Source organism: Phocoena sinus, chromosome 11 (genome assembly GCF_008692025.1).
Source record: "Phocoena sinus isolate mPhoSin1 chromosome 11, mPhoSin1.pri, whole genome shotgun sequence".
NCBI classification, from domain to species: Eukaryota; Metazoa; Chordata; class Mammalia; order Artiodactyla; family Phocoenidae; genus Phocoena; species Phocoena sinus.
The window spans coordinates 70,841,384-70,868,956 of record NC_045773.1 but is presented as its reverse complement, the minus strand read 5'-3'; the positions used below and the strand labels follow the sequence as shown (position 1 = coordinate 70,868,956).

The following is a 27,573-nucleotide window of genomic DNA, read 5'->3' as shown; positions in this document are numbered from 1 at the left end:
TCTTAATACAGTTAGATAAGTTGGTATTTGACACAGAGCAAAGCATCTGTACCGTGTTGGTCGTTCTGTCTTTGTCATCTCCCTGCGCTGTGGCAATCGGTTGTGTGCTGGCTGGCTCTCTAGATGAACTCTACTGCTTTCTCACTGAGGAAAGCAGATCCTAATGCAAGAGAGACATTATTGTGCAGACATAACCTTAAATCTGTAACTCGTGATTAAACAGGCTCATTCTCGAACATCAGCGCTTGATTACTGACGAGTGATGGCCAACCTCGCAAGGCCCCGGCGCACCCAGCGCATCAGCGTACCATCGCCTGTGGCCAAGAGCCGCTGCTTAAGTGGCCGTTCCGCTCTCGGGTTTAAGAGCTCAAGAACACATTTGGTTAGAGCTTCCAACCTCGTCCCAGAGAATTCAGCCTCTGCAGGAGTCTCTGAGGGACGGACGCTCTGACCTACAGGTTATCTGTCCCCCATCCACCCCCACATTCAGGGAGAATGGAAACGAAGGGGAACAAGGGAAAGTGCAGCAGCTGTAAGGACCCTCCACCCCTTCAGCCATCTTCCCCCCTCCACCGCTACTCCCCGCCCTGCCACCCCACCGCGTGCTCCCCCCCTACACACTGCCCTTAGCCAAGGGCTAGCCTCACCCTTCTCAGTCTCTGCCCCTAGTTTTTGTTTTTGTTATTTTGTATCTATTTCTTTGTTTTGTTTTTATTTTAGCCATAATGCAAAAATTCAAAAGGCTAGTTTCACTGTACTTAAAATACAGCCTTTTAAAGCCTTATACAATAATACTCTAAAATGTAGCATTTTCCCTTTTGGGTTATTAACTGTATCTTAATGCGATTTCTACCTTGTTTTAAAAAATCTTTGTCTTAATTGGATATTGATACTAAATTATATTTTCCCATATCTCTTAGAAATAAACTGTTAGCTGAAAATAAAATTCATTTCAACACTTGTTATTTGTAAAAATGTGTTCATTGTGTCTTTAAGCACCCTTTGCAGGTTTTGTGGGACATGTAATGTAGGGTATGTGTAGCAGGTTGAAGGGTTAAAATACCCTGCTCTGTCGCATATGGCGGTGAGCAGAATCGCAGATGTTGATGATACCACGTAATTAGTATTCTTTTATGTAAATGAAGGCTGTCAGCATGTTACCATAGTGTCTACTCTCTCTGAAGCTGGAATTTATGCCGCTTGGTCTCACCAAGATCAGGCAGGATTTTTCCACTATCCTTAGTCAAGAACTGAGAAGAAATCAATACGATGAGAGAGAAGAAATGGAAATCTCCCTAAAGTAGATTCTCTGAAATTTTTCCTATTTTGTTTTTGTTGAACTTCTCCCCAGAAATTTTATTTCGGGTGATGCTGTTATCCATTTCGGATCGGCTAAGAAATCTGCTATTTGAGAATAATTGGAATAGTCCAATTAAAAGATGAATCATGTTTTCAAGCTATAGGTTTTTGAAAGATTTTTGTAATGCTCAGTCATCTCTCTCATACAGAGACTTTTAAAAAATAATGTGATAAATCTAGAAGTTTCTCATCAGAACAAAAGGCAAACATTGAACAGGTTCCATTACCTTCTTTTACTATTTGGTGATATTAACTATAGTAGAATCCTTTTAAATATTAATTATGGTTTTTAGCTCAAGTTGATTCAGATTTTTAAATTAAAACTATATTACTTAAAGAAGCAAACGCTAATATTTTGTCAGGTTTGCTTTCCCTGTATGCAGATTGATCCAGGGTGAGCAGGACATTTATTTATTAACGATGGAGAACTATTAAGGCACATCATGTTCATTCCCAGTTACGCTGCAAGTTTCTCTCTTTAGGATACTGGGTGCCTGTCACACTGGATGATATATGTTTTAAATGGAAGTGTTAGGACTTTTATGACCTTTAGCAATTATGAAGGAAAAGGGGTCCATGTCAGAAAAATGTAAAATAGATTTCCTCTTTGTGCCTGTGAGTGTTAGGCCTTGTTCTTAAATAAAATGGTCAGAGGATGTGTGAGGGGTGAGTGAAATACATGGTCTTTCTTGAACTGAGTATACCCAAGATTGTATTCTCTTTATTCTCTATTGTGTGTGTTGACTTTTGTGTCACTTTTGAGTGATTTCCATTTCATGATCAGCTATGTTTTTCCTCTAGAGAAGCTAGTCTGCCTAGGTTAAATCAGTGTAGTGAGGTGCAGAGTAGCCCTGTGTTTTCCTGAATGGATTTACTCTGCCATATGGCAGGTTAGTTAGTTGCCACGACAGATCTGTAATGGGAAAAAGGCTGTGCAGGAAAAGATGTGCGTGATCAGCAGATTCATAGATCAGGAAATGAAATTGGAAGAAAGAATTTCCAGAGTGCCCTTTCCATTTGACAGCATTCCATGAAGAGGGTGTGGAATGGTTTTTTAGTGGTTTTCTATTTTGGCTTTCGGTTATTCCAGCATGTTTTTTCTAGCACAGAAGTTGATTTCATAAGGTATCAATGTCCTGGGTGTTGTGTTGCTGTATTCCTGTTCATAGAAATATTCTCTCTTGGTAGGATTTGAAGCTGTGCTATGTTTCATGGGATAAGATCTCAGTAGCAATTAAATTTCTGAAGACACATCAAGGTTCCTTTTGGCTAAAATGGGGATTTGTCAGGTTTTGAGTTAGAAGAGGCTATTCAGACATGATTCAGTGAGTAGTGAATCTTCCAAAGGGAAGAAAACAAAAAGAAAACCCAAGTGAGCTAAAGATAGTATGTCCTGGTGTATTTAAATCTGTGCTATCTAATACCGCAGCCACCAGTCACATGTGCCTATTTAAATTTAAATTAATTAAAATTAAATAAAATTAAAAGTCAGTCCCTCAGTTTCACTAGCCACATTTCAAGTACTCAGGAGGCACATGTGGCTGGTTAGTACAGTATTGGACAATGCAGATAAAGAATATTTCCATCGTTGCAGAAAGTTCTATTGAACAATGTCTAAGTGAAAGATCTTGAGAAATAACATTTTTGATTCCTTTATTTCTTTGATTTCTATGAGGCGTTCTTCAGCCCTATATAATTTACTGGATTAGTATAGTGGTTCTAAGGCTTTAATGCACAAATGAATCATCTGTAGAGCTTGTTTAAAATGGAGATTTTTAGACCCCTCTCCCAAAATCTGATTCATCACATTTGGAGTCAGGACCAGAAATCTGTACCTATGACAGGTATCCTAAGGAATTCTGATGCTGGTAGGTGGTTCAGAGACTACATTTTGAAAAATATGAAGTTAGTGACAAACTTGGGAATTGCCAATCTTTTGATTTTTTTTTTCCCCCTTTTCATTCTTTTATTACTGACTTTCTTTTGTGTCTCCAGTAATTGGTTGTAAGCATCATGTGTATCCAGCTTAAATTCCTGATTGGTAATAGGTAGCAAAAAGACAATTCATTTATTTACCATTTTATCTTTTAAATGTATGTCTGTTTTAATTTGGCTATGCCCTACAAAAAGTAAACAGAAATGGTTATTTCAATACTGTTCTGGTCTGTGTGGAGAGGTAATTCTGACAGAACACCTTTGACCACTCAAGAGTTGAACACCCACAAGTCTTGAAATTATAAAGAATTATAAAGAAAATTTTCTTTTTTAAAAGAAAAATAGGGAATTCCCTGGCGGTCCAGCGGTTAGGACACAGTGGTTGGGCCGGGGTTCGTCGATCCCTGGTCAGGGAACTAAAATCACACAAGCCACACAGTGCGGCAAAAAAAAAAAGGAAAGAAAGAAATATAACACATGATCTCCTCTCTGAAGGAGATTATAGCTAGTTAGGAAATGGAGAAATACATCCACAGAAATGACTTAAAGGGCACTTAGCAACAAGTCAATAATTAGAAAAATATAGTAGAAACTAAATCCTGATGGTACTCAAAGGAAAAGCATGACCTGACTTGATGGAAGATAACCTAGGTTACTTTCCTTTGTATGATTTAAGGATTTCTTATATAGAGACACGGCCTCTGCCCATTGGAATGGGCAATTTAAAAATGGGAAGGATCTCTGGTTTGGTCCTGTGGTATATTTGTGGGCTTTAGCAATAGGGCCAAGCCAAAAAAGGCATCTGGAAAACCAACTAAAGGAACTACTCAGAGTGCTTTGGATTTAGAACTTCTCTGGGTGACCCCATAGTCATAGAACTGTATTTGCTCACAGAAATGAAAGTGGGCAAGAAATGGGGTGAAGGAAATCCAGTTTATAAGAGGAACTGCCTTTAGGGAATTTAAATACTGGTATTGGGGTGGGGGGAGTCAAGTTTCCAAAGAATAAAAGGTTTTCTTTTAAAATAGCCTCTTTCCCTTGGAAAAATTGCTTATTAGGCTTCTCTGGTGAACAGTGTTGAAGAAGCAATGTTAGAAAGACAACAACAACAAAAAAACGCTCAGTATGTTACCACTGTTTTTAAAAATAAAAAGCATTTTTACATATATCATCCAGAAGTTTTGCTTTTTTTTCTTTTGTCTCAGTAGTTTGGTTAAATACTGTAATACCAGTAGCCACTACAGCTCTTGTCCTACAAGTCAGATTTGTCTCATTCTGTACTTAACTATTCTTTCAGCAAGGAAGGTAAACGTTTTCCCATCCTTTCTACAAGATGTAATTATTCTTTTCAAAAAGACACTTCGGCTTAGTTCCTCAGGGTTGCTGTAACAAAAATGCCATAGACTAGGTGGCTTATGAATAACAAACATTTATTTCTCACAGTTCTGGAGGCTGGGAAGTCCAAGATCATGGCACATTCCCTATCTGGTAAGGAGTAACTGGTTCATAGCCATATGGCTGGCTTTTCACGGTGTCCTCACATGGAGGAAGGGGTGAGGGAGCTCTTTTATAAAGGCACTAATCCCATTCTTGAAGGCTCATCCCATGAGGGTCAACCCATTCTTGACCTAAGCACCTCCCAAAGGCCCTACCTCCTAATACCATCACCTTTCAGGGTTAAGATTTTAGCATATGAATGGGGTGCAAACATTCAGACCACAAAAGACAAAATGTTAGATTGAGGCTCAGTCTACCTACTTAGCCGGATCTTTGGACTCAAGAAAATAAAAATAATAGTTTGTACTGCAGAGGACTTTCTTTCTTACCATTTATCTTTTTTACCCTATCTTCTTATCTCTACTTTGAAATACAGTGAAACCGACCTAAGATTGCCTTTTTGAGAGTCTCCATCTCTCCTACTGGTATGTGAAACGCTGTCTATGTCTCTCCTCTCCTTTCCTCTGCCCTGTCCCTTTTTGCATGCAGCCAGGATCTTGTCAGTATGAGACAGAGAGGCTTTCACTTCCAGGACATCATCAATTCAGAGATGGTTCAGAATACAAGTTTCTTTCCCCTGGTGGCCAGTTGGGTGCAATGTGAAATAAGGGTAATGACATTTCCGAATCAGCCTTACATAAATATTAGCTGATATTCAAGAATTAAAACAGCCTTAGAAAATGTAAACTTACACATTAGGGCTAAGGTCTGTCGTTTAGTATTTTATGATTCTTTCTTTTTAAGGAACTTAACTGTCTTTCTGTTATACCCAGTCTATGCCAAAATTGCTTTTCTTTTTCTTTTTTTAAACTTCCTTCCAAAAGAACCAGTTTTGAATTGAAAACAAATGAATACTGAGTGGAAAATGCCGGTTGCAAGCCTTTTTCTAGGAAAATATTTTGCTGAAAGCTTTCTCTTCCTCTCTCTCTCTCTCTTCGAGGGCCTTTATCGTGACAGGTTGAAAGAGTGAAGACTTCCATACGACATGGATAGATGCAAACATGTAGGGCGGTTGCGGCTAGCCCAGGACCACTCCATCCTGAACCCGCAGAAGTGGTGCTGCCGGGAGTGCGCCACCACCGAGTCCGTGTGGGCTTGTCTCAAGTGCTCCCACGTGGCCTGCGGCCGCTACATCGAAGACCACGCCCTCAAACACTTCGAAAAGACTGGACACCCGCTAGCCATGGAGGTCCGGGACCTCTACGTGTTCTGCTACCTGTGCAAGGACTACGTGCTCAACGACAACCCCGAAGGGGACCTCAAGCTGCTGAGAAGCTCCCTCTTGGCGGTCAGGGGCCAGACGCAGGACCTGCCGCTGAGGCGCGGGCGGACGCTACGGTCCATGGCCTCGGGCGAGGACGCCGTCCCGCCGCAGCGCGCTCCTCAGGGACAGCCGCAGATGCTCACGGCTCTGTGGTATCGGCGCCAGCGCCTGCTGGCCCGGACGCTGCGGCTGTGGTTCGAGAAGACCTCGCGGGGCCAGGCCAAGCTGGAGCAGCGGCGGCGGCAGGAGGCGCTGGAGCGCAAGAAGGAGGCGGCGCGGCAGCGGCGGCGCGAGGTGAAGCGGCGGCTGCTGGAGGAGCTGGCCAGCTCCCCTCCGCGCAAGAGCGCGCGACTCCTGCTGCACGCGCCCCGCGCCGCCGCGCCCGCTGGGCCCCGCCCTGCGCCGCGCCGCGCGCCCGCCATGGCGCCGGGCGTCACGGGCCTGCGCAACCTGGGCAACACCTGCTACATGAACTCCATCCTCCAGGTGCTCAGCCACCTGCGCAAGTTCCGTGAGTGCTTCCTGAACCTCGACCCGTCCAAGACGGAGCAGCTGTTTCCCAGGGCCGCCAACGGCAAGGCCCCTCTCGCGGGCAGGCCGGCCGGCAGCTCAGCCACCGAGCTGTCGCCCAGGAGCCACGGGGCCGAGGCCTGCGAGCGCGAGGGCCTCTGCTTGAATGGCGGGGCCTCCCTTAGCAGGAGCCTAGAACTCATCCAGAACAAGGAGCCCAGCTCGAAGCACATCTCCCTCTGCCACGAACTGCACACCCTCTTCCGCGTCATGTGGTCCGGGAGGTGGGCCCTGGTGTCGCCCTTCGCCATGCTTCACTCGGTGTGGAGCCTGATCCCCGCCTTCCGCGGCTACGACCAACAGGACGCGCAGGAGTTTCTCTGCGAGTTGTTGCACAAAGTGCAGCAGGAACTCGAGTCCGAGGGCACCAAGCGCCGGATCCTCATCCCCTTCTCCCAGAGGAAGCTCACCAAACAGGTCTTAAAGGTGGTGAACACCATATTTCACGGGCAGCTACTCAGCCAGGTAGGTGTGTGCCCAGCCCATCCCCAGCTACCCACCACACTGGAAACGGGTTGGTGTAGTAGTTAGGCTTCCCGTGCGTAGCTCCCCCAGGCTGTTGGCCTAACTAGGGTAGCCAACATTTGCTGTAACTATGCATAGCTGAGCGCGGCCACTGTACCTTTTACTATACTGTGCGACGGCCTTGTTGGTGAATTTGCCTCCTGTCTTAACAGGCAGATTTTTAGTTTAACTTGCCATATCATTTCACTTTCAGTAAATGTCTTTAATCTTTAATGATGATACAGGTAATATAATATTCCCATTGTTAAAATCAAGTACCCATTGTTGGCATGCCATCCTTTGATCAGTTTTAGGAAATTGAAGTTTGCCTATAACCTTGGTTCCATGGTTGTTTGAAAGAGCACTCTTCCTTCCAAGGCATTCTTTACATATAAGGGAGGGAGGTGGCTCGGAGGATGCCAAAGGGTAAGCAAGTCTCCCTCCTGTTCCCCATTACCTTTCATTTCCTTAGCCATCTAAGGACATGAGTGAAGACTCATAGATAAGGCTTTGTGAGAACATGCGGAAAGAATTTGTAGAGGCAAAGAGGTGGGCAACTTAGAGAGATTGAGGTAAAACCTCTACCCTATCCTACTGAGGTTTTGTGTCCGGGTATTGAGGGTTTTTTTTTTTTTTTTTTTTTTTTTTTTTTTTGGCGTTATGCGGGCCTCTCATTGCTGTGGCCTCTCCCGTTGGGGAGCACAGGCTCCGGACACGCAGGCTCAGCGGCCATGGCTCACAGGCCCAGCCACTCCGCGGCATGTGGGATCTTCCCGGACCGGGGCACGAACCCATGTCCCCTGCATAGGCAGGCGGACTCTCAACCCCTGCGCCACCAGGGAAGCCCTGTATTGAGGGTTTTAAAAGAATGATGAGTATGAGTAGGATGGGAAGAGGAAGTTTATTTAGGCTTTTATTTTTCAGCGTGTGAAAGGGGACTGTTTCTCAGCACTTCCTCTACCCCTCTGAGGGTCTGTAGGAAGAAAGGTGCATCTGGGAAGGTTACAGCGGGGGAGGAGGTCTGATCACAAGGTACTTTGAGCGGGGGAGGAGGTCTAATCACAAGGGATCAGTGTAGGGATGCTGCAAGAAACAAGGGCAAAAAGAGGCAAGTTGGACTGGATGGAAGGAGCAAAGTCTGGAGAGAACAGGAGTATGAGGACGAGAGAAGCAGACAGGAATCTGCGAATTCTCCATCTCAGATTGATGATGCCTTGCCTCCATGGTAACTTCCATCTGTAATACTGCAGCATTGAATGGCAAAGCATGCTTTATGAGAGAAGAGAGAAAGGGGTAGGTAGTAATAACTGCTGTGTGGTTTTCCAGTTCCAGCTAGCGTCATGGTTAGAGATACATACCAGAAGTCATATGCTCTAATTCTCTTAAAGTTATGTTTATTATTTTAATATTACAGTTAAATGTTTCTGGAAAACTATGCACTTAGTTTTGGTTGTTATGTGCTAGCAAAAATGTACGTGGGAAGCATGGAAGTTATATAACCTGTAAACCAATCTTTTCATTCTAGGTCACATGTGTATCATGCAATTACAAATCCAATACCATCGAGCCCTTTTGGGATCTGTCCCTGGAATTCCCTGAACGCTATCACTGCATAGAAAAGGGGTTTATCCCTTTGAATCAGACTCAGTGCCTGCTCACTGAGATGCTGGCCAAGTTCACAGAAACAGAGGCTCTGGAAGGGAGAATCTACGCTTGTGACCAATGTAACAGTGAGTGCTGGGGGTAGGGGTGGGTGTGTGTAACTGGAATATCAGTTTCAGGTGTTTCACTTGCCACTTTAGTCAAAAGTAACACTGTAATATTGAGTGGGTTTTTTTGTTTCGTTTTGTTTTTTGCGGTACGCGGGCCTCTCACTGTTGTGGCCTCTCCCGTTTCAGAGCACAGGCTCCGGACGCGCAGGCTCAGCGGCCATGGCTTACAGGCCCAGCCGCTCTGCAGCATGTGGGATCCTCCCGGACCGGGGCACGAACTCGTGTCCCCTGCATCGGCAGGCGGACTCTCAACCACTGTGCCACCAGGGAAGCCCTGACATTTCTTATTTAAAGTTCAGGTGGCATAGCCTGTTTGAGGCTCTAGTATCAGAAAAGTGTGGTTTTGTCCTGAATTTGTAGATTTAAAGTACAATGAAACCAAGAAAGGAAGTCATATGGTGCATTGCTCTATGGCAGCTTCATAGTTATTGTCACATGCCTGAAAGGTTCACATCTCAGAAGGGTCATAAGGAAGTATTTCTCTATCATAGCTTTAACTGTAAAGTGGAATTTTTTCTATATGGCTCTGTGAGTATCTTATGCACCCCCCATCCTCACCCCCATGTCTTACCACACTAACACTTACTGCTTTTGCTAACCCAGCATGGACAGAGGAAATGCAGAGCAAATACTTTGAAGCTGATGTTTGGGTTTCTGGCATATAGAGATTTGGAAACTAAGATGAATGGATTGTGCAGAGATCTGAAATCAATTTGCAGCCATACTGTAGTCTGGACTACAAGTTTTGGGAACGACAGTTTTACGGTAGCCCTTTTAATACTTCTGCACATGGTTTTTTAAAGTAGTACACCGTGGGAAACCTGTTCTCTGTGAAGAATCAGGATAAAAATCAAGTCACACCTGCTATCATTTTGCCATTTTAAAACAAAATTTGAAGTGCTGTATTTGGTTAACCATAAACTCACCTATCCTGTTCCATATTGAGATATAAAGGCAGTGACTTAAATTATCTTACTAGAACATTGTTTTTTCTTTTTAAAATAGTGATTCATAAAGCTTTGTACTTGTAAGGAACAGAAGGATGTTAACAGCCTTAACTGTATCATTCTTGGACTTGATAGATTATGCAAGAAATACTTTTTTTAAATTTTTGCAAGAAAGGATTGTTTTTCTGGTTGCCATATGTGCCCATTTTCCAGTATTTCTATAGACAGGTTCAAATAGCAGGGAAGGAAAGCTATGGTGAAGGGATGAGATGCATTGATCTGTTGCTTGTGAAACTTTCAAAACTTTCAGTCTGCCACCTTTCTGTGTGGCCAGCTTAATCAAATGGGAGACAGAACTGATCAATCTCAATTGAATCAGTAATATCTTTTTCTTTGTGAATTTCATTTTAGGGAAACAAAGCCATATTCTATTATTGTCTTCATCTTAGCTCACTTACTCCCTCTGCTGAGAGCAGCAGTCACTGCCAGGATTCCCAGGCAGAGCTGCAGTAATTTTCAAAAATCTGCTGGTGAACAGGAATGTAAAATAAGGCCAGGCCCCTCTTTGAATTCTCTTTCTGCTCATGCTCTCACATATCATGACTACCAGCCCTAGTAAAAGCTGCAGTCTATTATGAGAAGCAACAGCTCCACATCGTATTGTCACAGAAAGCTCCTTGATACGTCATCTCGCTGTGACTTGCTACCTTTCACGAGTGGTACAGACAGGACTTCGAAATCAGATGCCAAGCTCTTCAGACACTGAGACCATGATTTCAACAGCTCAAAGACAATTAGCAGGCACCACAGTGGACCACTAATTTTATATTCCCATCCATTCACCGATTTAATTAATATAATAACAGAGCAGTCATCAGTAAATGGTTATAGAGAAGGCTTCTGATGGAAATTAAGAGAACTTCATTTCCACTGTTTACTTGCTGTAATTTAAAAATGCATTTCACCCACAATTCAGTATTTTTATAAACAAAATTGGAGTCTCAAGCACTGGTTCTGCTTTGGACTGGGTGTATTTGGCCAGCCTGTCAGCCTTGTCCTGCATTTCTAGCAGTGTGCTGTTACCAAGAAACATGTTTCAGAAAATAGGTATGGCATAAAAATATAAAACCAGGGACTTTCCTGGTGGTCCAGTGGGTAAGACTCCATGCTCCCAATGCAGGGGGCCCAGGTTCGATCCCTGGTCAGGGAACTAGATCCCACATGTATGCCACAACTAAGACCCAGTGCAGTCAAATAAATAAATAAATATTTTTTTAAAAAACAATAAAAATATAAAACCAGCAGTTTCTTTTCTAAATATTTGTATAGGCCACAAGCATGGGGGAAAAATCTGTTTAAACACGCTGTCCTTTAGTAATCCTGTGTCCTCTTACCTTTTCCCTAAGGCTGAAATATATGCATTATCCCCCATTTCACAGGAAAGGAAACTGAGATTCCTTTCAGACAGTGGGAAGGACAAAGGATGCACCTTACAACTGAGTCAGCCTTCTTTAAGCAGCCATCCCAAGAGTGCCACACAATCACTCCTTTCATCTCAACCAGAACTTCCGTGGCCACTCCATGCAGGCATGCGAGGCTGGGAAATGCAGTCTTAGAGAGGGTCACATTGCTGCCCCAAATATAATTGAGGTTTAATACTGAGAAATAAGAAGAATGCGTATCGAGTGGCAAGTCACTGTCTCTGCCATAGCTCGGAAAGAATGAGTCTCCTCACAATCTATGTCTTATGCCTTCCCAAACCATATAGGCAAACGACGAAAATCCAATCCAAAACCCCTTGTTCTGAGTGAAGCCAGAAAGCAGTTAATGATCTACAGACTACCTCAGGTCCTCCGGCTGCACCTTAAAAGATTCAGGTGAGCTTGCTCTGGGGCGTCCCAGGTGGCTGTGAGCTGTGGGAATAGCTACTTCAAAGGCTTTGGCGAAGGCAGATGTCTTCTTCGGTGTTGGGAGGAGAAGCCTGTTCCCTAGAGGCCTCACGCTTTCCATGGAGTGTATGGTTCATGCCCAGTGAAGCAAGCTGATGTCGGGGGCCAGGACTGGGCTTCTGCTCTCATGGTCCTATTTAATCAGCTAGCCTGCACTTGGGTGTCTGTGCTTGAACATTTCCTAGCCTCGCTTGGGCTTTTATAGATTCATCTTCAGAATAAAGTATGAGATAATCTGTGAAAAGGAGGGCAGGAGGTAAAGTACAAAAAGAGTATTGCCTGAATTGCTTGTTCAGGGATTTCTAGTTTCAGAGAACATGCAATATTCACAGGAAATATATGTGAACATTGATTACCACTGTCTTGTGAAAGAAAACCAAATCCAGAAGGTTAAATTTTCTCCATTCCCCGTTTTACCTACCTCTGCCTCTGATCACACATGCCATTTCTAGTTAGTAAGAAGTTTATATCCATGTTCTAGGTGGTCTGGCCGTAATCACCGAGAGAAGATTGGGGTCCATGTCGTCTTTGACCAGGTATTAACCATGGAACCTTACTGCTGCAGGGACATGCTCTCCTCTCTTGACAAAGAGACCTTTGCCTATGATCTCTCCGCAGTGGTCATGCATCACGGGAAAGGGTTTGGCTCAGGACACTACACAGCCTATTGCTACAACACAGAGGGAGGTGCGTGCGCTTTACTCTGTGGGGTGGGGGACACAAAAAAGGGTTGGTTTGTCCACATTTCATTCCTTTTATTTAATCTATAGGGGGATATTACATACATTAAAATCCAGTGGAAAGAATTATGAAAGATGGATTCAAATTTTGGATACATCACTAAGTAACAACATTTGATTGTTCTAAGAATTGACAGGAACTAACATGTAAAAGTGCTGAGCACCGTGTCTAGTATGTAATGGTCAGTTAATGTTAGAGGTTATTGTTGTTACTAATACTTCTGCTGCAGACTTCAGTTTCATTCTTGGTTTTGCAGAAACAGTATGACCCATCTAACTTCATGGAATCTCACTAGCCTCAGCTTATAACAAAGCTGAGGACACTTACTGAGCACTTACTAAAAAGGCCCTTCCCAAGGAGCCTTCAGTCCTTGCCCTCAGGGCAGAGCCTCCCAGCTACTGCGCTGAGGCAGGTGGGCTGCGAATGTGTTTTCAGTAGTGTACCCATCCTGAACCCCTCAGCCCTTGGGGTAGCCAGAGGGAGCCTGTAAAAAATAACTTTTTATTCCTTCTAAGTGTTCCTTTATCACTTCTATTTACACTCCCCCTCTCCTCCTCCTCCTTTTCCCATCTCTTAGCCCCCAGTCTCCTGTCTTTGTAGAAAACCCTAATGGGCAGTGAAGAAGACTGAATGAAATGAAATGAGGACAAAAATTATAGTCGGTCGATACTGCAAGCAGTATTGTGGTGGGGCTTGCAGGGTTAAAACCAGTGGTTTCAGGGAAGTCTGTTGGTTTCATTTACTTTTCTCTTCATCCACCACCAACAATCAAGGGTTGGATCTATTCAGAGCTCCTCTGGCCCTTTCCTCATCTCCTTGTTTGCCTGGTGACTGAAATATAAGTTGGGTAGTCATTTTCTCTCTTTCTTTCATTTGGTTTCCTAGGTTTTTGGGTCCACTGCAATGACTCAAAGCTGAATGTATGCACTGTCGAGGAAGTGTGCAAAACTCAAGCCTACATCCTTTTTTACACTCAAAGAACAGTTCAGGGCAATGCAAGAATCTCAGAAACCCAACTCCAAACTCAGGTGCAGTCCAGCAACAACGATGAGGGCAGACCACGGACCTTCCCCTGAATGGGAGGCACGTATCGAGGACTGGCTTGCTTTTAAACTATTGGTTTCTATACATCTTTCCTCGTATAGGAAATAAGGTTTACTGCAGGAACAGATTACTAGGTTTGCGTCACTGGGTCTAGAGCAGGAGGTGCCAGGTGACTCGTGTGCTATCATAAAATTTGTAGCAACTTTCTTTTAAATGGGTTTAGAAATTCCCTCCTTCGTTAAAACAAATCAAAAGGAGTAACTTGTATGAAGACTCTTTCATCAGTTGCTTCTGAATATAGAGGGATCTGGGTGGAGGAAAGAGGGAGTAAATTGGTCATATCCAGCCATGTTCTTTCTATTACATGATTCCCCTGCTAATCAGGACTCCTTGCAGCACCAGAAGAACCCTCCTGCTGTGAGCAGCCCTCGACAGAGCACGCAAGGAGGGGCCCTGGGCTGGCAGCTTGCTGGATAGGACTGGTTCCAAGGCGGAAGGTGAAGTCTAAGGATTTTTTCCTACAATGGAAGTAGCCCTCAAGGGTTAAAAATCTGCAGACTTCCTCTTTTAGGGGATAGCAGTTGAAGAATGGAATGAGATGCATGGAGGAAATTTCTCCATGTGAAATGGGAGGTTTTTCATGTGTCATACTCTCCCTGGCTGCTGCTGTCATTTAATCATACCACATCTTCTGAGATGGCATGAACATCCCTTCATTCTAAAGAAGGAGCAGTTCACATGGGGAAGCAAGAAACTGGTACATGACATGTTCTCTGTGGCACACTGAGCCTAAGGGCACGCCTGGCTACCTAGTTCTGTAGCAAATCCCTGGTTCAGGTCTAGGGCAAGCACATAGTTTGGTTTAAATTGGTCTTTGGGTCAGTTGTCTGAGGCCCTCTCAGAACTCAGTTAGGGGGTGGGGGTGGGGGGATAGCCAGTGGTCCAGGGCTTATCTAAATGCCTGTCACCCATTTCACCTTGGTGCAGCATGCAGCTTTTCTTAACCTGCAGCTTATTTCCTGTTCACAAGATGCGGGAGCTTTTGCTTTTCTAAGGCTTAGGAATCCTCCTCCTGTATGTCTGAACAGTTTATTGTTGACAGTCCTGGCCTGTTTCCTCCAAAATCTGCTAATCCCTACTGTTTCTTTACCCACCCACACTCAATCCATCAGAGAAAAAAGCAAGAGTGCCCTGCCCTTAACTCCAGTGCTAGTAAAATATATCTTTCTTTTTTAAACTGGGTCAGTTTCTAAGTGGCATGAAATTGCCCAGATGGAAACTCTCCGCCCTATCAGGCACCACTGAATTTCCCTTCTCAGTCCTTCGCTTAGACTCACTAGTAAAAGTGAATGCAAACCGTAACTCTCACTGTGGGAGTGCTGCAGCCCGCCTCAGCCTGTCACTCTGAATGCTCATCTTTTGACTGAGTATGTCATATTAACATTTCAATTCAGGTAGAAGTACAGTTGCCACCTGAAGAGGATGGATGTGAAGGGAGTTTGGGGAGGGATGGGAAGTTGGGAAAAGAAAGGCTAAAGAATGAGAGTCAAAGGTTTAGTGATGTTGAGGAACCACATTTCCCAAGCAGATCTGTAGCATTTGCTGTTGACCTCTTTTGAGATGAATTCTCCCATAGGACCTGCCAGACAGCACTGAGACTTGGAGGAAATCAGACAGAAAATGGCTCACCCTGATAAGGAAGAGGAGTGACTATATTTTAAATTAAACTTGCTTTTTCCAACACTGTGAGGTTTCTGTAATATTTAGCTTTTATTTGGAAGCGATAGCGTATGGCATTTTTTTATGCTATTTGGTTTATATTGTCTACTGCAGGCTTCTTTGTACAAGCTTGGCCCGGGCTTACCCTCACCTGGACACTGTTTTAAAGTGTCACAGCTGCCCATGCTGTCAGAGGCTCTGATGTGAGGCTGTATCCTCTAGATCCACATTTTTAAGTTGGCATGATTGGTGATGACTTTTGGTGGCAAGAGAAAAGCGCATTAACTCAAAAAAACCCAAGGAGAGTAAAAAGGGAAGGAAAATATAAATTGTGCCTCATCTTTCATTGAATGCTATATTTATTATTCTAGAAAAAGAGAACTTACAAATGGAGAAGTACTAATAGGCATCTACTTCATCCCTCAGGCTGTCCAGGGGAAAACAAGAAAAATAAACATCTAATAGAAAATTAAAAGATCTTGAAATTTAATTCTTAAAAATAGTTTTATACCAAGTATTAAGGATTATTAAGCAAAGGACTTTGTAAAATAAGTGCTTAAATTAGCTGAGCACACATTGTATCAAATTAACAAAATCATTTAAAATGAGTTGGAATAGAAACCAGTACCTCAATGAGCTGCACACACTTGAAGGTGCCCCTGCAGTGAGACACCTCAGGTACCCAGAGGCAGCAGCACTAGACGCTGTTGAGAAGTTAGTATTTATGGAGATTTTAATTAAAGAAAAGAGTTTCCTGCTGCATAAGCCAATGGCTGTTGTGAGGGAAATGTCCCTTTGCCTTTAATTTATTTACATACTGGAAGTAGATGAATTTCTTAGTTGCATCTTACTTTAAGTAGAAACATTGTAAAGAGAAGAAAATAAGAACCGGGTAGAAGTTGACTAGATGCTGCCAAATCAAACCCAAGATCTCCTAACTGAACCTTACGAGCCTGCTTCTTTCCCAGACAAGTAGTTGGAGTCCCGTTCTAGGAACCCTTTGTAGTTGGCTGGTGTGTTTACTTTCTGCTGTAGCCAGCCAAGGTGAATGCACCCTGGCCCCTCAAAAAGGATTTTACCTCAATCTAGCTTGACCCTCATACTTGTGGTTGCCTCTGAGAGCATCCATGCTAGTGTTTGTTTTTTTTTTTTTTAAAAAAAAAAAAAAAAAAGATTAGGAATGCCCTCAATGGCCAAGAACTGAACTCTTATTTAAAGGTGGGCAGACCTCTTGCCTGCTTTGATCCAGTCCGTCTCAGGCTGATGGGGGCAGTGCCACACTGTAAAGAACTTCCAGATGTCTCTTACAATGTCATGAATAAAATTGGAAACTATAGAAGTGTTAATGTGTCCTATGGACTCAATAGCAGAGTTTATTTTTGTTTTTAATGGCAAGGCTTCTAGAGTCAATGATTGTATGAGTTCCCCGCTCAGGCTATGCTTACAGTTCCATCAGAGTGCAAGAACTAATGAGGTGGGTTGACTGCAGTGGAGCATGGCCCTAGCCAGGTCCCAGCGTAAACACAAGAGAGGTCAACAGTAGTACAGAATGAAAACCTGGTTGGGTGTTTGGGGTTGGGATGTGGGTGGGCAGGGAGGGAGAAATGGAGTTTGTTTTACTTACTGATAAAGCTTTGTGAACTAATTTTATACAATTCATAAAATTTGGTGCCTTGTACCCAATTATGGTTTGCATGGGATTGAAAAGATTAAGGGAAAGGATTCCTTCTTGTCATTTCAAGTGGCAAATGGATCTGTATAGTGTAAAGGACATTTGGTGTCAGACTTTTTAAAAGCATTTCATATCTTGTGTGTGTGAAAGCAAAGTATTCTTACCAGCAAGTTCTGAAATTTTAATTGTAATATCCAAAATCTTTGTGTTTGATTATTCATCAGTGTGTCCTTTTCAAGGCAGACTATGTACCCCATTCTTTTTTTACCACCCCTTTTATGTTCCAGTCATTAGCTCAGGCCTTTTTAAAATCAGGCTGGGAGGGCTACCCCTTCCTAAACATATACTGTATTCCTATCTGGGATTATATCTTATAAGTGGAAGGGCTGCTTTTCCAGCTGGTTGGGAGAGCACAAATACTCAGAAGAAGGTCTTTTAGTTTTTCTAATGCTGGGCAACGTATGGTAGAAGTCAAACAGAAACGGTTCCTCCTGAAGTGGTACCTTCATTAGTTCTGAAGTTCTTTTGCACAAAATGTCAGGAAGCAGTGTAGAACACAATACCCTATATGTGAACCTTTAGATTGTAAGGCAAGCCAGTGCACTGTGTAATATGCAAAAAAGAAGGCTCAAAGAACCTGTCCCAGCTCACCAGCCCCACTCCCTGGCAGCTGCTGACTGGGATGGTGCTGAGTGGCTGTGGAAGGGGAAAAGACCCAGCCTGCTCACCTGCAGGGCTATAAATACAGCATGTTCCTTTTACTCCCACCTTAAGGTTTCCAAGACTTCACCAAAGGGTGTTTAAAAAGCTTACCACTCGAAGCACATATAATAATTGGATCCCTCAGCCTAATTAGGTGAGGGGGTTGTATCTTTGGAATAAAACCTCCCATGGCCAGTTAGTTTCTTTACCAGGTAAGTATGAATCTCCCTGGTGGTTCAGATTCTTTTTTGAAGTTAGCACTAAAGCTGAAAAGCGCCTTCTGAATATGACTGTGAGTTTAGTTTATATCTTCCACGTTTAAATTCACCATTTTCTTGGTCTAGGGCTTTGACTTTAACCACTGTGTACTCAACCCAAACACTGCTCTAAGTACACCATAGCCACTAGAGCATTGAAGTGAATGGTCATTTTTGTGGACTTTTTCCATACTGAATTCTGCTGGCATGTTTCTATTTTAGATCTAACTAGGTTGTGTAAGAGATTTTCATAGTACTGTCATACTATGTTATGTGTTTACATCCTGTCACACGGTGTTAACTAGCCTGGGCTAAACACCGTATGACAGGATGTGAAACTGAATTCCCTTGAGGAGAAATGTTGTGTTGAAATGATGAAAACCAGCACTTTCATTTATGGAATAATTATTCATCAGAATTTGAGGAAATTGTAGATTTGGTAGCTTTAATCTGCAAAATTCTTATCACTTTCGGGAATTAAGGCAGTTTAAATGAAACTTTACCTTACCAGCTTTATGGCTTTATAAACCAACAGTGGCACTGTTACTTGAAGCTAAAACATTAAATTTTAAGTGAAACTTGAATTATGCTTTTGGAAGCTGCCATGTCTTTAATTTTGGCCAGATTTTGATTTTTAGCTTTGAAAATTTTTATCAAATAGAACTGTTCACAATTATGAATAGATCAGGTAGCAGACTTCAAGGATGTACGTTTCACTCCTATAAAGAACAGGAGGTGCTGGTATTTCTAGTGTTAGCGCAATGGTCTGATGCAGGCTGAAGGGATTTAAAAGTTTCCTTCCTGGTCACCATTTGCAGGGGTGATGGCTTTAAACCTAAGCCTTGCTCCACGTATGTTACCTTTCCTCATTAGATATGAACTTGTCAGAGCATCTGTGGTCCCCGTGTAGACTCTTAAAGGATCCTGCCTTCATGTTAAGCCAGCCACAGGCCTGAATTCATACAAGCTCAAACTCCTTCCTCCTGAGAGATGGGACCTCCTCCCTGATTAATGCTCATAAGAGAATGGTGCTTTTCTTTAACATATAAAAAATCTAATTCCCTGACAGCTTTCTTAACCACATTTATGCCAGCAGGATCAAGAAGGACCATTTTATTCTATTTACCTTTAGTGAACAGATTGCTAGAGACAACACCTGTAACTAACAATTAGGCCACTGTGGTGCATTTATACTGACCCTCCTTTCCAATTCATGTCCTTTAATCCCATACCAGTTCCGTAAGACTCGGCACGGAAAAGTAGTATATATTTTTTTAATGCCTAGTAGAGCAAATCAACTAGAAAAATTGCCAAGGGGAGCCTGTCACTATGTCCACACCTTGCTAAGCCTATGTGATTCTTTCCATGCCAGTTCCTTACATATTCCATTTCCAAAGAACCCCACACTCCTGGACAGTGGCACTACCATGAATTTTAGGGTCAGAAAATAATCTCTTTCCTTGTGAAGGAAGCAGCTTCCTCAAGCTGTGTCACTTCAGTACCCACTGCCCAGGCTTACTTACCCCTTGCCTCTACCTGCACCTCACTGCCCTCAAATCCCACTGTACTACAGCAACAATGCCTCCCTGGTGCCTGGAAAACCCACCTGGTGCACTAAAACGCTATGCAACACCAAATGACTTCTTCCCTTAGTACCGCTCAGAAACGGAAATTCCGCAACAACGTGCTTCATCCTACGCCAGCATCAGTGAACGGCGGCTGCAGTTTCCTTTTCTTTTTTAATATGAAGCAAACCATCTCTGTTACAATCCATGTTTGGGGCTTGTTCCTGTCTCTCTCGAGTGTGAAATATAAACCATGTTTTTATGATTTTTGTAAATCTTGACTTTTTACACCTTGTTTTTGTAAGCCGAAGTTTCTTATTAAAAGAATAAAATGGCTGTCTTTGTGTACAGTCTTTATTTGTTAAAATACCATTAGAATATTCCTCAGGACAAGAGCAAAGATCATCCCCTGCAGAAACTTTGGAACTATGTACAGAACTTTACAGAACACAGGACAACACTTTAGCTGAACCCTACCTGCTGACCAGAGAAGGGTGTTCTGAGTGGACTCAGCAAAGAAAAGGAAATCAAGCAGGGAAGGAAAGGTGCCCATCTGAATCAAACTTCAGCCGCCATCAGGGCAAGTCTTGTGACGGTCACAGATCGGAGGCTCTGTTTTTGGAAGGTTCGAGTACAGCACAGGGGTTCCATGTGTCTGCAGTCAGACAACAGGTGGCATTAGAAATGTAAAATCACTAGAGGGAAATTGGTAAGAGACTCATCCCTTGGAACATCTGGAGACACATCTAACTAGGAATAGCCAAGGGTTTTACATCAAGTCTCATCTATTATTTTGTGAATAGCTGATATAAATTATTTCTCATCCCAGTCTCTAGGACTCCTAAAACAGGCAGAACATTGGTTAATGCTTACCTTTACGGCTACACCCCAGGCTGAGGTGCCATTAGGTCAATGTCACTCAAATTCCTGGCCAGCCAAACTCCGGCAGCAAAGAGTCCCAAATTGAGGATCAAGTTCCTGGAAAAAATGCATCCCTTTAACCCTGTGGTCACTGAGTCACGTGTCTTTGGTCAGTGAAAGATGGGCTGGGGGGTGGGGGGAAGCTTCCCATCACCACCCTGGAAACCGCCCCCTCCCAAGGCAAAAACACTTCAGAATCGCAAGAGCGTCGATCGTTACATAATAGGTTGCCCAAGACCCATATGGTTATTTAAGGTTCGTTTCTACGTCTAGTAAGAGTAGGGTCAAATGCAAAACCCAATTAAGTACTCGTCCAGGGCCGAAAAGCCTGTTTACGTGTTGGCGCCTCCTCTCCCCGGGTCTCCGCGGGCAGGGTGAGATTCTCCAGACAGAGCCAGGTGACTTAAAGGAGCGCTCTGGCCGCACGGGAAACTCTCCCGGTCAAGGACCTCAGCAAAGCACAGCCAGAGCCACGAAAAGGCCGAGATATTGGCGGTGTAAATAATCCGGAGGGCCCAGCCTCGGCGAAGAAGGAAACCTGGCAGGTATGTATACGTGCGCGAAGGGCAGGAGAGCGACCAAGGTCCCGTGCCTCGGTTACCTGCGGAAGTCATTCCTATCGGTGGCGAAGCGGTAGACGCCCCGAAGCCAGTCTCCCACGTTGTCTGGGATTTCGGGAGCTTCATTTGCCGAGCCCGCAGCGATCACGCCGGCCCCACTGGAAGCCATAGCAGCACCCCAACGCTCCGCAAGGTCTCTCACCACGCCGCTTGTCGGCGCCAGCAGATCACGCAACTTCCGGCCTCGCATTTCCGCTGGCTACTCGCCGACAGAGGGCGCAGTGGCTTGAGCTTGGTAAGACGCCGGGAGCGAGAACTCCCGGGCTGCGAGTCCGCGACATCTGCCGGGCAAGGAGCGCCGTCCAGCTCCAACCTCCCCTGGTCGGGTTCCACCTCTGGCTCCCTCCTGGCCTTCGGCTGGCCCACCGCCAGTCACAGGTGGTCTCTGAGTGATCACTTCGTTGGCTCAGGAGGAGGATGGGGCTGCCTAGCCTGTGGGGGTGGGGTAGGGTCTCACTCAGCAGGGGATGCGTAGCTTTAAGGAATGGAGCTCCCCAAGAGTCTCCATGAAAAGTCATAGAATGCGCGGGCTAAGAGGAAGCACTCCAAATTTGTCATTTCGCCGCCTCTCCCAGCCATGGGCCCTGATGGCGTTCAGTCTAGGATTTTTATAGGGGGAGGAGAGTTTTGCTCTCTCACCGTACAGATTACCTCCCCAGCCACCCTTTCTCCGGGCCGCGCCACTAGCAAATGGTGCAATGCTTCCTGGAGGTGTCGCTGTCCCCAGCTTGGAGATTGCCGGGGGTCTCCCAGGGCCGGGGAAGGCGCTGGCCTAAGAAAAAGCCTTCGGGTTCCGATTCAGAGGAAGAGGAGCAGGTGGGGCAGGAAGCGTCCTCCTTGGGATCAAGAGGAGTCTCTGGGCAGCCCTGCTCTTGCCCTTTGGGTGTCTCCTCCTGGTCCCCAGCTCTACACTCCTGCTCCGGGCTGGATCCAAGCATCCTCCTGTGGGTTTCCAGACTGGAGCTGGCGGCAGTAGCGAGAAGGGCTGCCCGGGAGATGATCACGGCATTCCGCGGGGCGCGGTGCCCATCTTTAAATCCGCCGATCTCCGCCTCCCCTGTTCCGGGCCGGGTCAGAAACGCCCATCTCAGAGCCGCGAGTCTCCCTCTCCCAGATCTGGGCGGGGCGGCCGCCAGAAGCCAGTCCCAGTCGGGGCCCAGCCTCCCGCCCCGCCCCCGGGCCTTGCGCGCCGCCGCGGTGAGTCCTCTCCCGGCTCCTCGCCCCTCCCCGCCTCCGCCCAGCAGAGGGCGGCCGCGGCCCCAGCCCAGGAGCGAGTCCCGCGCCGCAGCCTCAACCGCGGCGCGGGGTGGGTTCTGGAGGCCCTCGGAGCGCTCCGGCCAGGGACGCGCGGTGAGAGCTGCGGGCCCCGAGGCTCGTGTCTGGGGGTGCGGTGGGGGGGACGGGGGCGCTGCTGGAGGGGCGGGACGGCGTGGGACCGGGACGAGGGTCCCAGCCCGGGAGAACCCCCCCTCAGCCCAGCCCAAGCCGCTGCCCCCTTCCCCTTTGATCTGCACCTTCTCCTCCCTTACCCGGGGACGCCCTGCCTTCCACTGTCGGGGCCGGACTCGAGCCGGCATCCGAATAGCGTCTCTCAAAGCAGCTGGGGCAGCAGGGGCCGCCGCCCAGCAGGGCATAACGCCCCCCGCCCAAGGGCCCGGCGCAGTCCTGGCAGCAGAAGTGGTTCTCGTGCCAGCGCCGTCCCTCGGCCTCGGTGCAGCGGCGGGAGAAGATCAGCTGGGAGAGGGAGAGGGGAACGGCTCATTCATTCATTCACTCATTCATTCATCCAGTAACCACGCCTTATACCCAGTTGACGCTAAAGCACGTCTACAGACATTCCCATTTGATCTACTCAACCACTCTCGGATGCGGGGAGGGCTGATTGGCTTAGCCAGGATCCCCCAGCTAGCAGGTGTCACAGCCTGAAGAAGTGCGACCTGGGTCTCCTGGACGCCCAACCCAGGGTTCCGTGCAGCCTCTTGTGCGGACATTGAGGGAGTTCCTCGCAGGAGCAGGCCCAGCACTGGGCACCCGACATACTGAGATGAACGTCTGTCTAAGAGTTCCCGCTCTGGAGAAGTCCTCTCAGTCCAAGAAAATTTGGGAGACTCTGCTTGCGGTGAGGGAGGGCACAAAGGCAACGAGTCCCAGGTGCCCAGAGCTCAAGTCAGAGCAAAGGGAATACAAAGTTCCCAGGCTGGTTCCTAGTTCTCTGTTCCCCACTCCGTGGTACTGGAAGAGATGTCCCGTTGCATCTGCCGCGTTGGACCCTGGGCAGACCCCCTCCAGCCCCTCCCCTCGAGGCTGTACCTGGTCACAAGCCGGGCAGCGCGGCCGCAGCAGCTCTGCGTGATGACGGCCGCAGTAGAGACGCCCATCGTGGTAGAAGTAGATGAGGTTTATCAGGGCCTGGCCACAGGCCTGGCAGGCAAAGCAAGCCCGGTGCCAGCAGCGCTGCTCTCCTGCCCGAGCTGTGAACACTCCGTACTCCCCTGGCCTCAGCCGCTCCCTGCACTGCGGGGTGCGGGTGCTGCGCTGGTCAGAGGCCACACCACCCTCCTACCTTCTCTCCTGGCTCTTCCATCCCAGCCTCAACCTAACTGTTCTCCCCATATTCTGGCAAGCCCACCTCCACTGCAGGCTCCACGAAGAACCCCTAAATTTGGTTTCCCTTTTTCCTAAGCTTTGCCAAACTGTCAATCCCCAAACCCCTTTTCCCCCTCCAGAGTCCCAGAAGCCAGCCCCTTCTGAAGAAGTGAGAGGGCAAAGAGGAGGAAGGGGAATATTGGGGGGAGGGTGCTACATACCTTTTCACAGGTGCATTCTTCAAACTTGGGAGGTACTAGGCGGGCCACCCCCTGTCCCAGGGCCTCCCGCCTCCGCTGGGCACAGAAGAGCCGCAGCTCAGCCAGCTCCTCCTCCCCAGGGGCCAGGCAATAGCGCTCCTGCAGAAACAGAGGTCCACTGTGACTGGGAGAGCCCCAGCAGGCAACGTTGAAGTTTGACTGGAGAGGGGAGGTTTAGCTGCTGGGTCAAAGGAAGGTTGTGAAACCTCAGGGAGGTGCAGGAGATAACAGCACAGAAGGGTACTGAGGAGAGGGAAGGAGGGAAAGAACTGGCATAAGTCCACCTCCGTCTCACTCCCCCCACCCCAGGAATGGTGATCGCTCAGGTCCTGACAGCCCTACAGTACTTAGCCCATCTCCATATATTTAGATCCTGGCTCCCAATGAGCTGTAGCTTAATATCACTTCCCACTGTATTTTCCCTATTTATTCCATATTCTCCTGCCTCGCCTCCCCAGCTGAACTGTAAGCCTTTAGACTGGGCACACAGAGGCCCTCAATAAATACTTAACCACCATACTCTCTACATTTGTACATTCCATTATCAGTTTCAAAAGCTGGTCATGTCCATTTTCTCATTTGCTCTTCAACTAAGCATTGTGGTGGGCAGAGCAGATGTTACTGCACCCATTATGTAGTTGTGAAAGCTCAGGCTGGGGGTGGGGGATGACTTCCCCCAATTAGTGGCCAAGCTAGGCCTTAAATGCATGTCCCCTGCCTTTTGGACCAAACTTCTTCCCACGGTAAGTAAAGAAAGGGAGGCAAGAGAGAGGAAAGCTGGGGAGAGGGAGACCCACATCGCTGTCCTGCGGAGGGAGCTGCTGCAGGAGGGTCCGGAGTCCAGGCCAGCTGGGGGCTTGGTTGGTGTCCAGGCCAGGGTTCCCCAAGCTCAGGACTTCAGGATCCTGAGGAAACGCAGCAAAAGGAGAGAAGCAGAGCTCGGCTTTTCCTTCCTTCCCCTTGTTTCCTTCCCTCTTCATTGCCACCTCTTCACCAATCTGGAACAACATCCAAGCACACCCCTCCATTTGGAGGATCCCCCTTCAAGATCACAAGGACAACTGATCCACTCCCATGTTTATGGTCTGATTGAGGCAGGTCAGGGGGGGCACACTGCAAAACAGCTTCCTTCTTATGCTTGAAATCACCCCTTTCACTCCTTAGGGGCAAAGTCCCTAGGTTCTGCTTTGACAACACAGACCCCCTAGGAGAGTATTCATGTATTCATGTGGATAAGCTTAAAGAAGTTGAACCCCTGTGTCCTGAGAGGGCTGTAGGGACAAGGATTCCTGCAAAGAGAAGGGGCTGCAAGAAGTTGGGCACAAAGGCTAACTACCTCCCACTTGGTGGAAATGGGAAGAGGTCCAAAGGATGGAGGGGATGTTGGTCTCAGAGGGAAGGGCAGGACCCCTACCACCTGAGCAGAGGTTTCCTCAGGGTCCTCCTCTGGCACGTGACCTGGATTGCTGTCTGAGTTGACTGGTGGATTTGGCTCCGGAGGGGTCAGCCTCTCCCCTCGGTGGGGCGAGCCAGAGTTCAGCAGTGACATTGGTGGCAAAGTCTGCACAGAAAACAAGACGCCTCCCATTTATTGGGCCACGACAGTGTGCTAGGCAGGCTAAATGCTTTCTGGGCGTTATCTCCTTCAGTCCTCCCAACAGCTATGTGAATCAGGTGGTATTCTTATCACCGTTTTACAGATGGCCCAATTGAGGCTTGGAAGGCATACATGGTCTGCCCAAGGTCACACAGCTAGTAAATGGCAGAGCCAGATCTTGAGGCCAAACCTTTCAGCTCCAGAGTTTCTGAAGCTCAAACTCGAGGGTCTCCCAAGATTGGGATGGAGGAAACAGGAGGCCTATAGTGGAAGGAGAGGGCATTTTGCCTTTCTGGTGAGCCCTTGGGTAGACTGGCCCCTTGTTCCCCACCTCCCCTGCCATAGCTCCCACCACTTCTCACTGTGCACTCAGCAGCACCCAGTGAACCTACTTCCTCACCTCTCCCTGCTTTTCCTGCTGTAGGCTTGGGCTGGGTGAAAGGATCACTTCACCGGGAGGCCCTTCTCAGCCTATCCAGCCTATACCAACTCTCCTTTCCCTGAGCTCCAGAAATAAGTACAGTGGGTGCCCCAAGATTTAGCACCTAATATTTCTCTTTGCTCCCTGTGTCTCTCTCAGCTCCTCATCTAGTCTATCAGCTCCTCCAGGACAGACAAAATCCTGTGCTTCTATCTTCTATCTCTAGTGGCAACTTCATTGGATAATTCTAAGTGCATCTCTTCAGCCCTCCTCTGGGCAAGCCCTGGTATGGCCACAGTATCTTGGGGATAGGAGGTGACTACTGAAGTAGAAAAGGGATGGGCCCTGCCCTCAAGGAGCTCATAGTCTACTGGGTAAGGCACAGATGAAACCAGGCAGGATGGGGCCAGGGTTCTGGGCAGATATACACAGCACCCTAGGAAGAAAAACAAAACAGAGTAAACTTTTCTAGAATGTTTACCCTGTGCCAGGGACTTTTCCAGCATGTTATATAATATAGTCCATCTTCACAATAACCCTGTGAGGTAGTTTCTATTATCCCATTTTACGGTTGAAACAAACAGGTTAAACTTGCCTGAGGTCACATTAGAAGGCTAAGGGAAGCTTTAGAGGAGGAGGTTGCCTTTGAGAGCTGGGTTGGATTCTAACGGCAGCTGGGCACGGGAGGGCATCACCAAATCCCTGGCCTCTATAAGACCCAGCTTTGGGGCTGGGAACAAGGTTTGGACTGTGACAATTATAGTGTTTCCCAGCCCGGAGCCCTGCCCTGTGCCACCCTTCCCTGCTTCCTGGCTCCACACCCATCTGCTTCCTTCCTGTTCTGTCCCTCAGATCAGGTTTCCTGTGGAAGGCAGCCAGGATGGGCTGTTCACACCCAGGGCCAGGAGTAGCCACTTCCCCTGGGGCTCCAGGAGGCAAGAGATGCTTGGGGGAGGGGGTGGGCATCGAAGCAGGGTATCTGGGGCCCCAGAGGGAACTTGCACCCCTCTTCCAGATTAGTTCTAGTTTGCATGAAGTCAGCCCACACAGGAACAACACTCAGAAATCAGTCTTCACCCTTCACCCTCATCCCCCCAGGGAGGCATAACTCCACATCCACTTAGCACTGGACCCCACTTACGTGCTGGATTCCTTCCAGAATTCCCCTCCCCCCTTACAAAAGGGACAAGACTGAACCCCCTCCCCGCCCCCCGCGCAGGTGTAACCAGTCTCAGGAGTTCTGCCTTCCCAACCCACCCCTGCCCTGAAGGGCAGAGTCTAGGGATTGGGAAGTGGCGGGGGAGGGGGAGGGTGTAAGGGATGGAAGGTTTCCCGGGACAGTGAGAGGAAGGAGAAGAGAAGTGTCTGGTCCCGCCAAGTGCCCTCTCGACAGATCCCCGGTTTTTTCTTGGGCATGTGGGGCCCACCTCCGAAACGGGAAGCGGTGTGGTTCCCGAGTCACCTGGGGTTCCCAGTCTGGCTGCTGGGAGTTTAGGGGAAGGGAAGGAACTCCGCCGGGGTCTCACCCTCGCTGCGTGCTGTTGTCCGGGCAGTTCTGGACAGACCCTGCCGTCAGGCCCTTCACCCAGTTCCCACTCTCGGGTCTCGATACCCGCCTCTGCCCGCCCCGGGAGCGCGCCTTCCGCTCCCACGCCCCCCGCGGGCCCTGCC

At 47.0% G+C, this 27,573-nt stretch overlaps 3 protein-coding genes across 8 annotated transcripts in view; 1 reads left to right on the top strand and 2 right to left on the bottom strand.

The window, feature by feature from the left end:
* The window catches only part of USP49 (ubiquitin specific peptidase 49), a 78,294-nt gene extending 61,424 nt beyond the window's left edge, over positions 1-16,870 (top strand). For 2 of the 6 annotated variants that reach the window (XM_032649139.1, XM_032649140.1), the window contains exons 3-7: positions 5,732-7,090; positions 8,655-8,859; positions 11,617-11,725; positions 12,279-12,484; positions 13,424-16,870. In XM_032649139.1, coding sequence (XP_032505030.1) covers positions 5,777-7,090; positions 8,655-8,859; positions 11,617-11,725; positions 12,279-12,484; positions 13,424-13,614 — 2,025 coding nt within the window. In that variant the 5' untranslated portion in view covers positions 5,732-5,776 and the 3' untranslated portion in view covers positions 13,615-16,870. Of the gene's footprint in view, positions 1-5,197; positions 5,217-5,731; positions 7,091-8,654; positions 8,860-11,616; positions 11,726-12,278; positions 12,485-13,423 lie in introns of those variants that run through there. The other 4 variants (XM_032649142.1, XM_032649145.1, XM_032649141.1 and 1 more) reach the window with 4 other exon arrangements.
* Positions 16,871-19,835: 2,965 nt separating this feature from the next.
* TOMM6 (translocase of outer mitochondrial membrane 6) lies at positions 19,836-21,259 on the bottom strand. The gene is made up of 3 exons (XM_032649591.1): positions 21,020-21,259; positions 20,371-20,475; positions 19,836-20,152 (listed from the first exon to the last, which is right to left on the bottom strand). The coding sequence occupies exons 1-2, from the start codon at positions 21,226-21,228 to the stop codon at positions 20,379-20,381; spliced, it is 306 nt and encodes a 101-aa protein (XP_032505482.1). The 5' UTR covers positions 21,229-21,259; the 3' UTR covers positions 19,836-20,152; positions 20,371-20,378.
* On the bottom strand, positions 19,836-27,511 carry PRICKLE4 (prickle planar cell polarity protein 4). The gene is made up of 9 exons (XM_032649590.1): positions 27,429-27,511; positions 25,302-25,445; positions 24,682-24,789; positions 23,846-23,983; positions 23,349-23,552; positions 22,568-22,772; positions 21,020-22,095; positions 20,371-20,475; positions 19,836-20,152 (listed from the first exon to the last, which is right to left on the bottom strand). The coding sequence occupies exons 2-7, from the start codon at positions 25,431-25,433 to the stop codon at positions 21,722-21,724; spliced, it is 1,161 nt and encodes a 386-aa protein (XP_032505481.1). The 5' UTR covers positions 25,434-25,445; positions 27,429-27,511; the 3' UTR covers positions 19,836-20,152; positions 20,371-20,475; positions 21,020-21,721.
* Positions 27,512-27,573: the final 62 nt, after the last annotated feature.

Coding starts and splice junctions, on each gene's coding strand:
- TOMM6 (XM_032649591.1), bottom strand. CDS start 21,228: ATGCGAGGCCGGAAGTTGCGTGATCTGCTGGCGCCGACAAGCGGCGTG. Junction 20,476..21,019: donor GATAGGAATGACTTCCGCAG/GTAACCGAGGCA, acceptor CATTTTTTCCAG/GAACTTGATCCTCAATTTGG.
- PRICKLE4 (XM_032649590.1), bottom strand. CDS start 25,433: ATGTCACTGCTGAACTCTGGCTCGCCCCACCGAGGGGAGAGGCTGACC. Junction 24,790..25,301: donor CTGAGGAAACCTCTGCTCAG/GTGGTAGGGGTC, acceptor GCGTTTCCTCAG/GATCCTGAAGTCCTGAGCTT. Junction 23,984..24,681: donor TCCCTCCGCAGGACAGCGAT/GTGGGTCTCCCT, acceptor CTGTTTCTGCAG/GAGCGCTATTGCCTGGCCCC.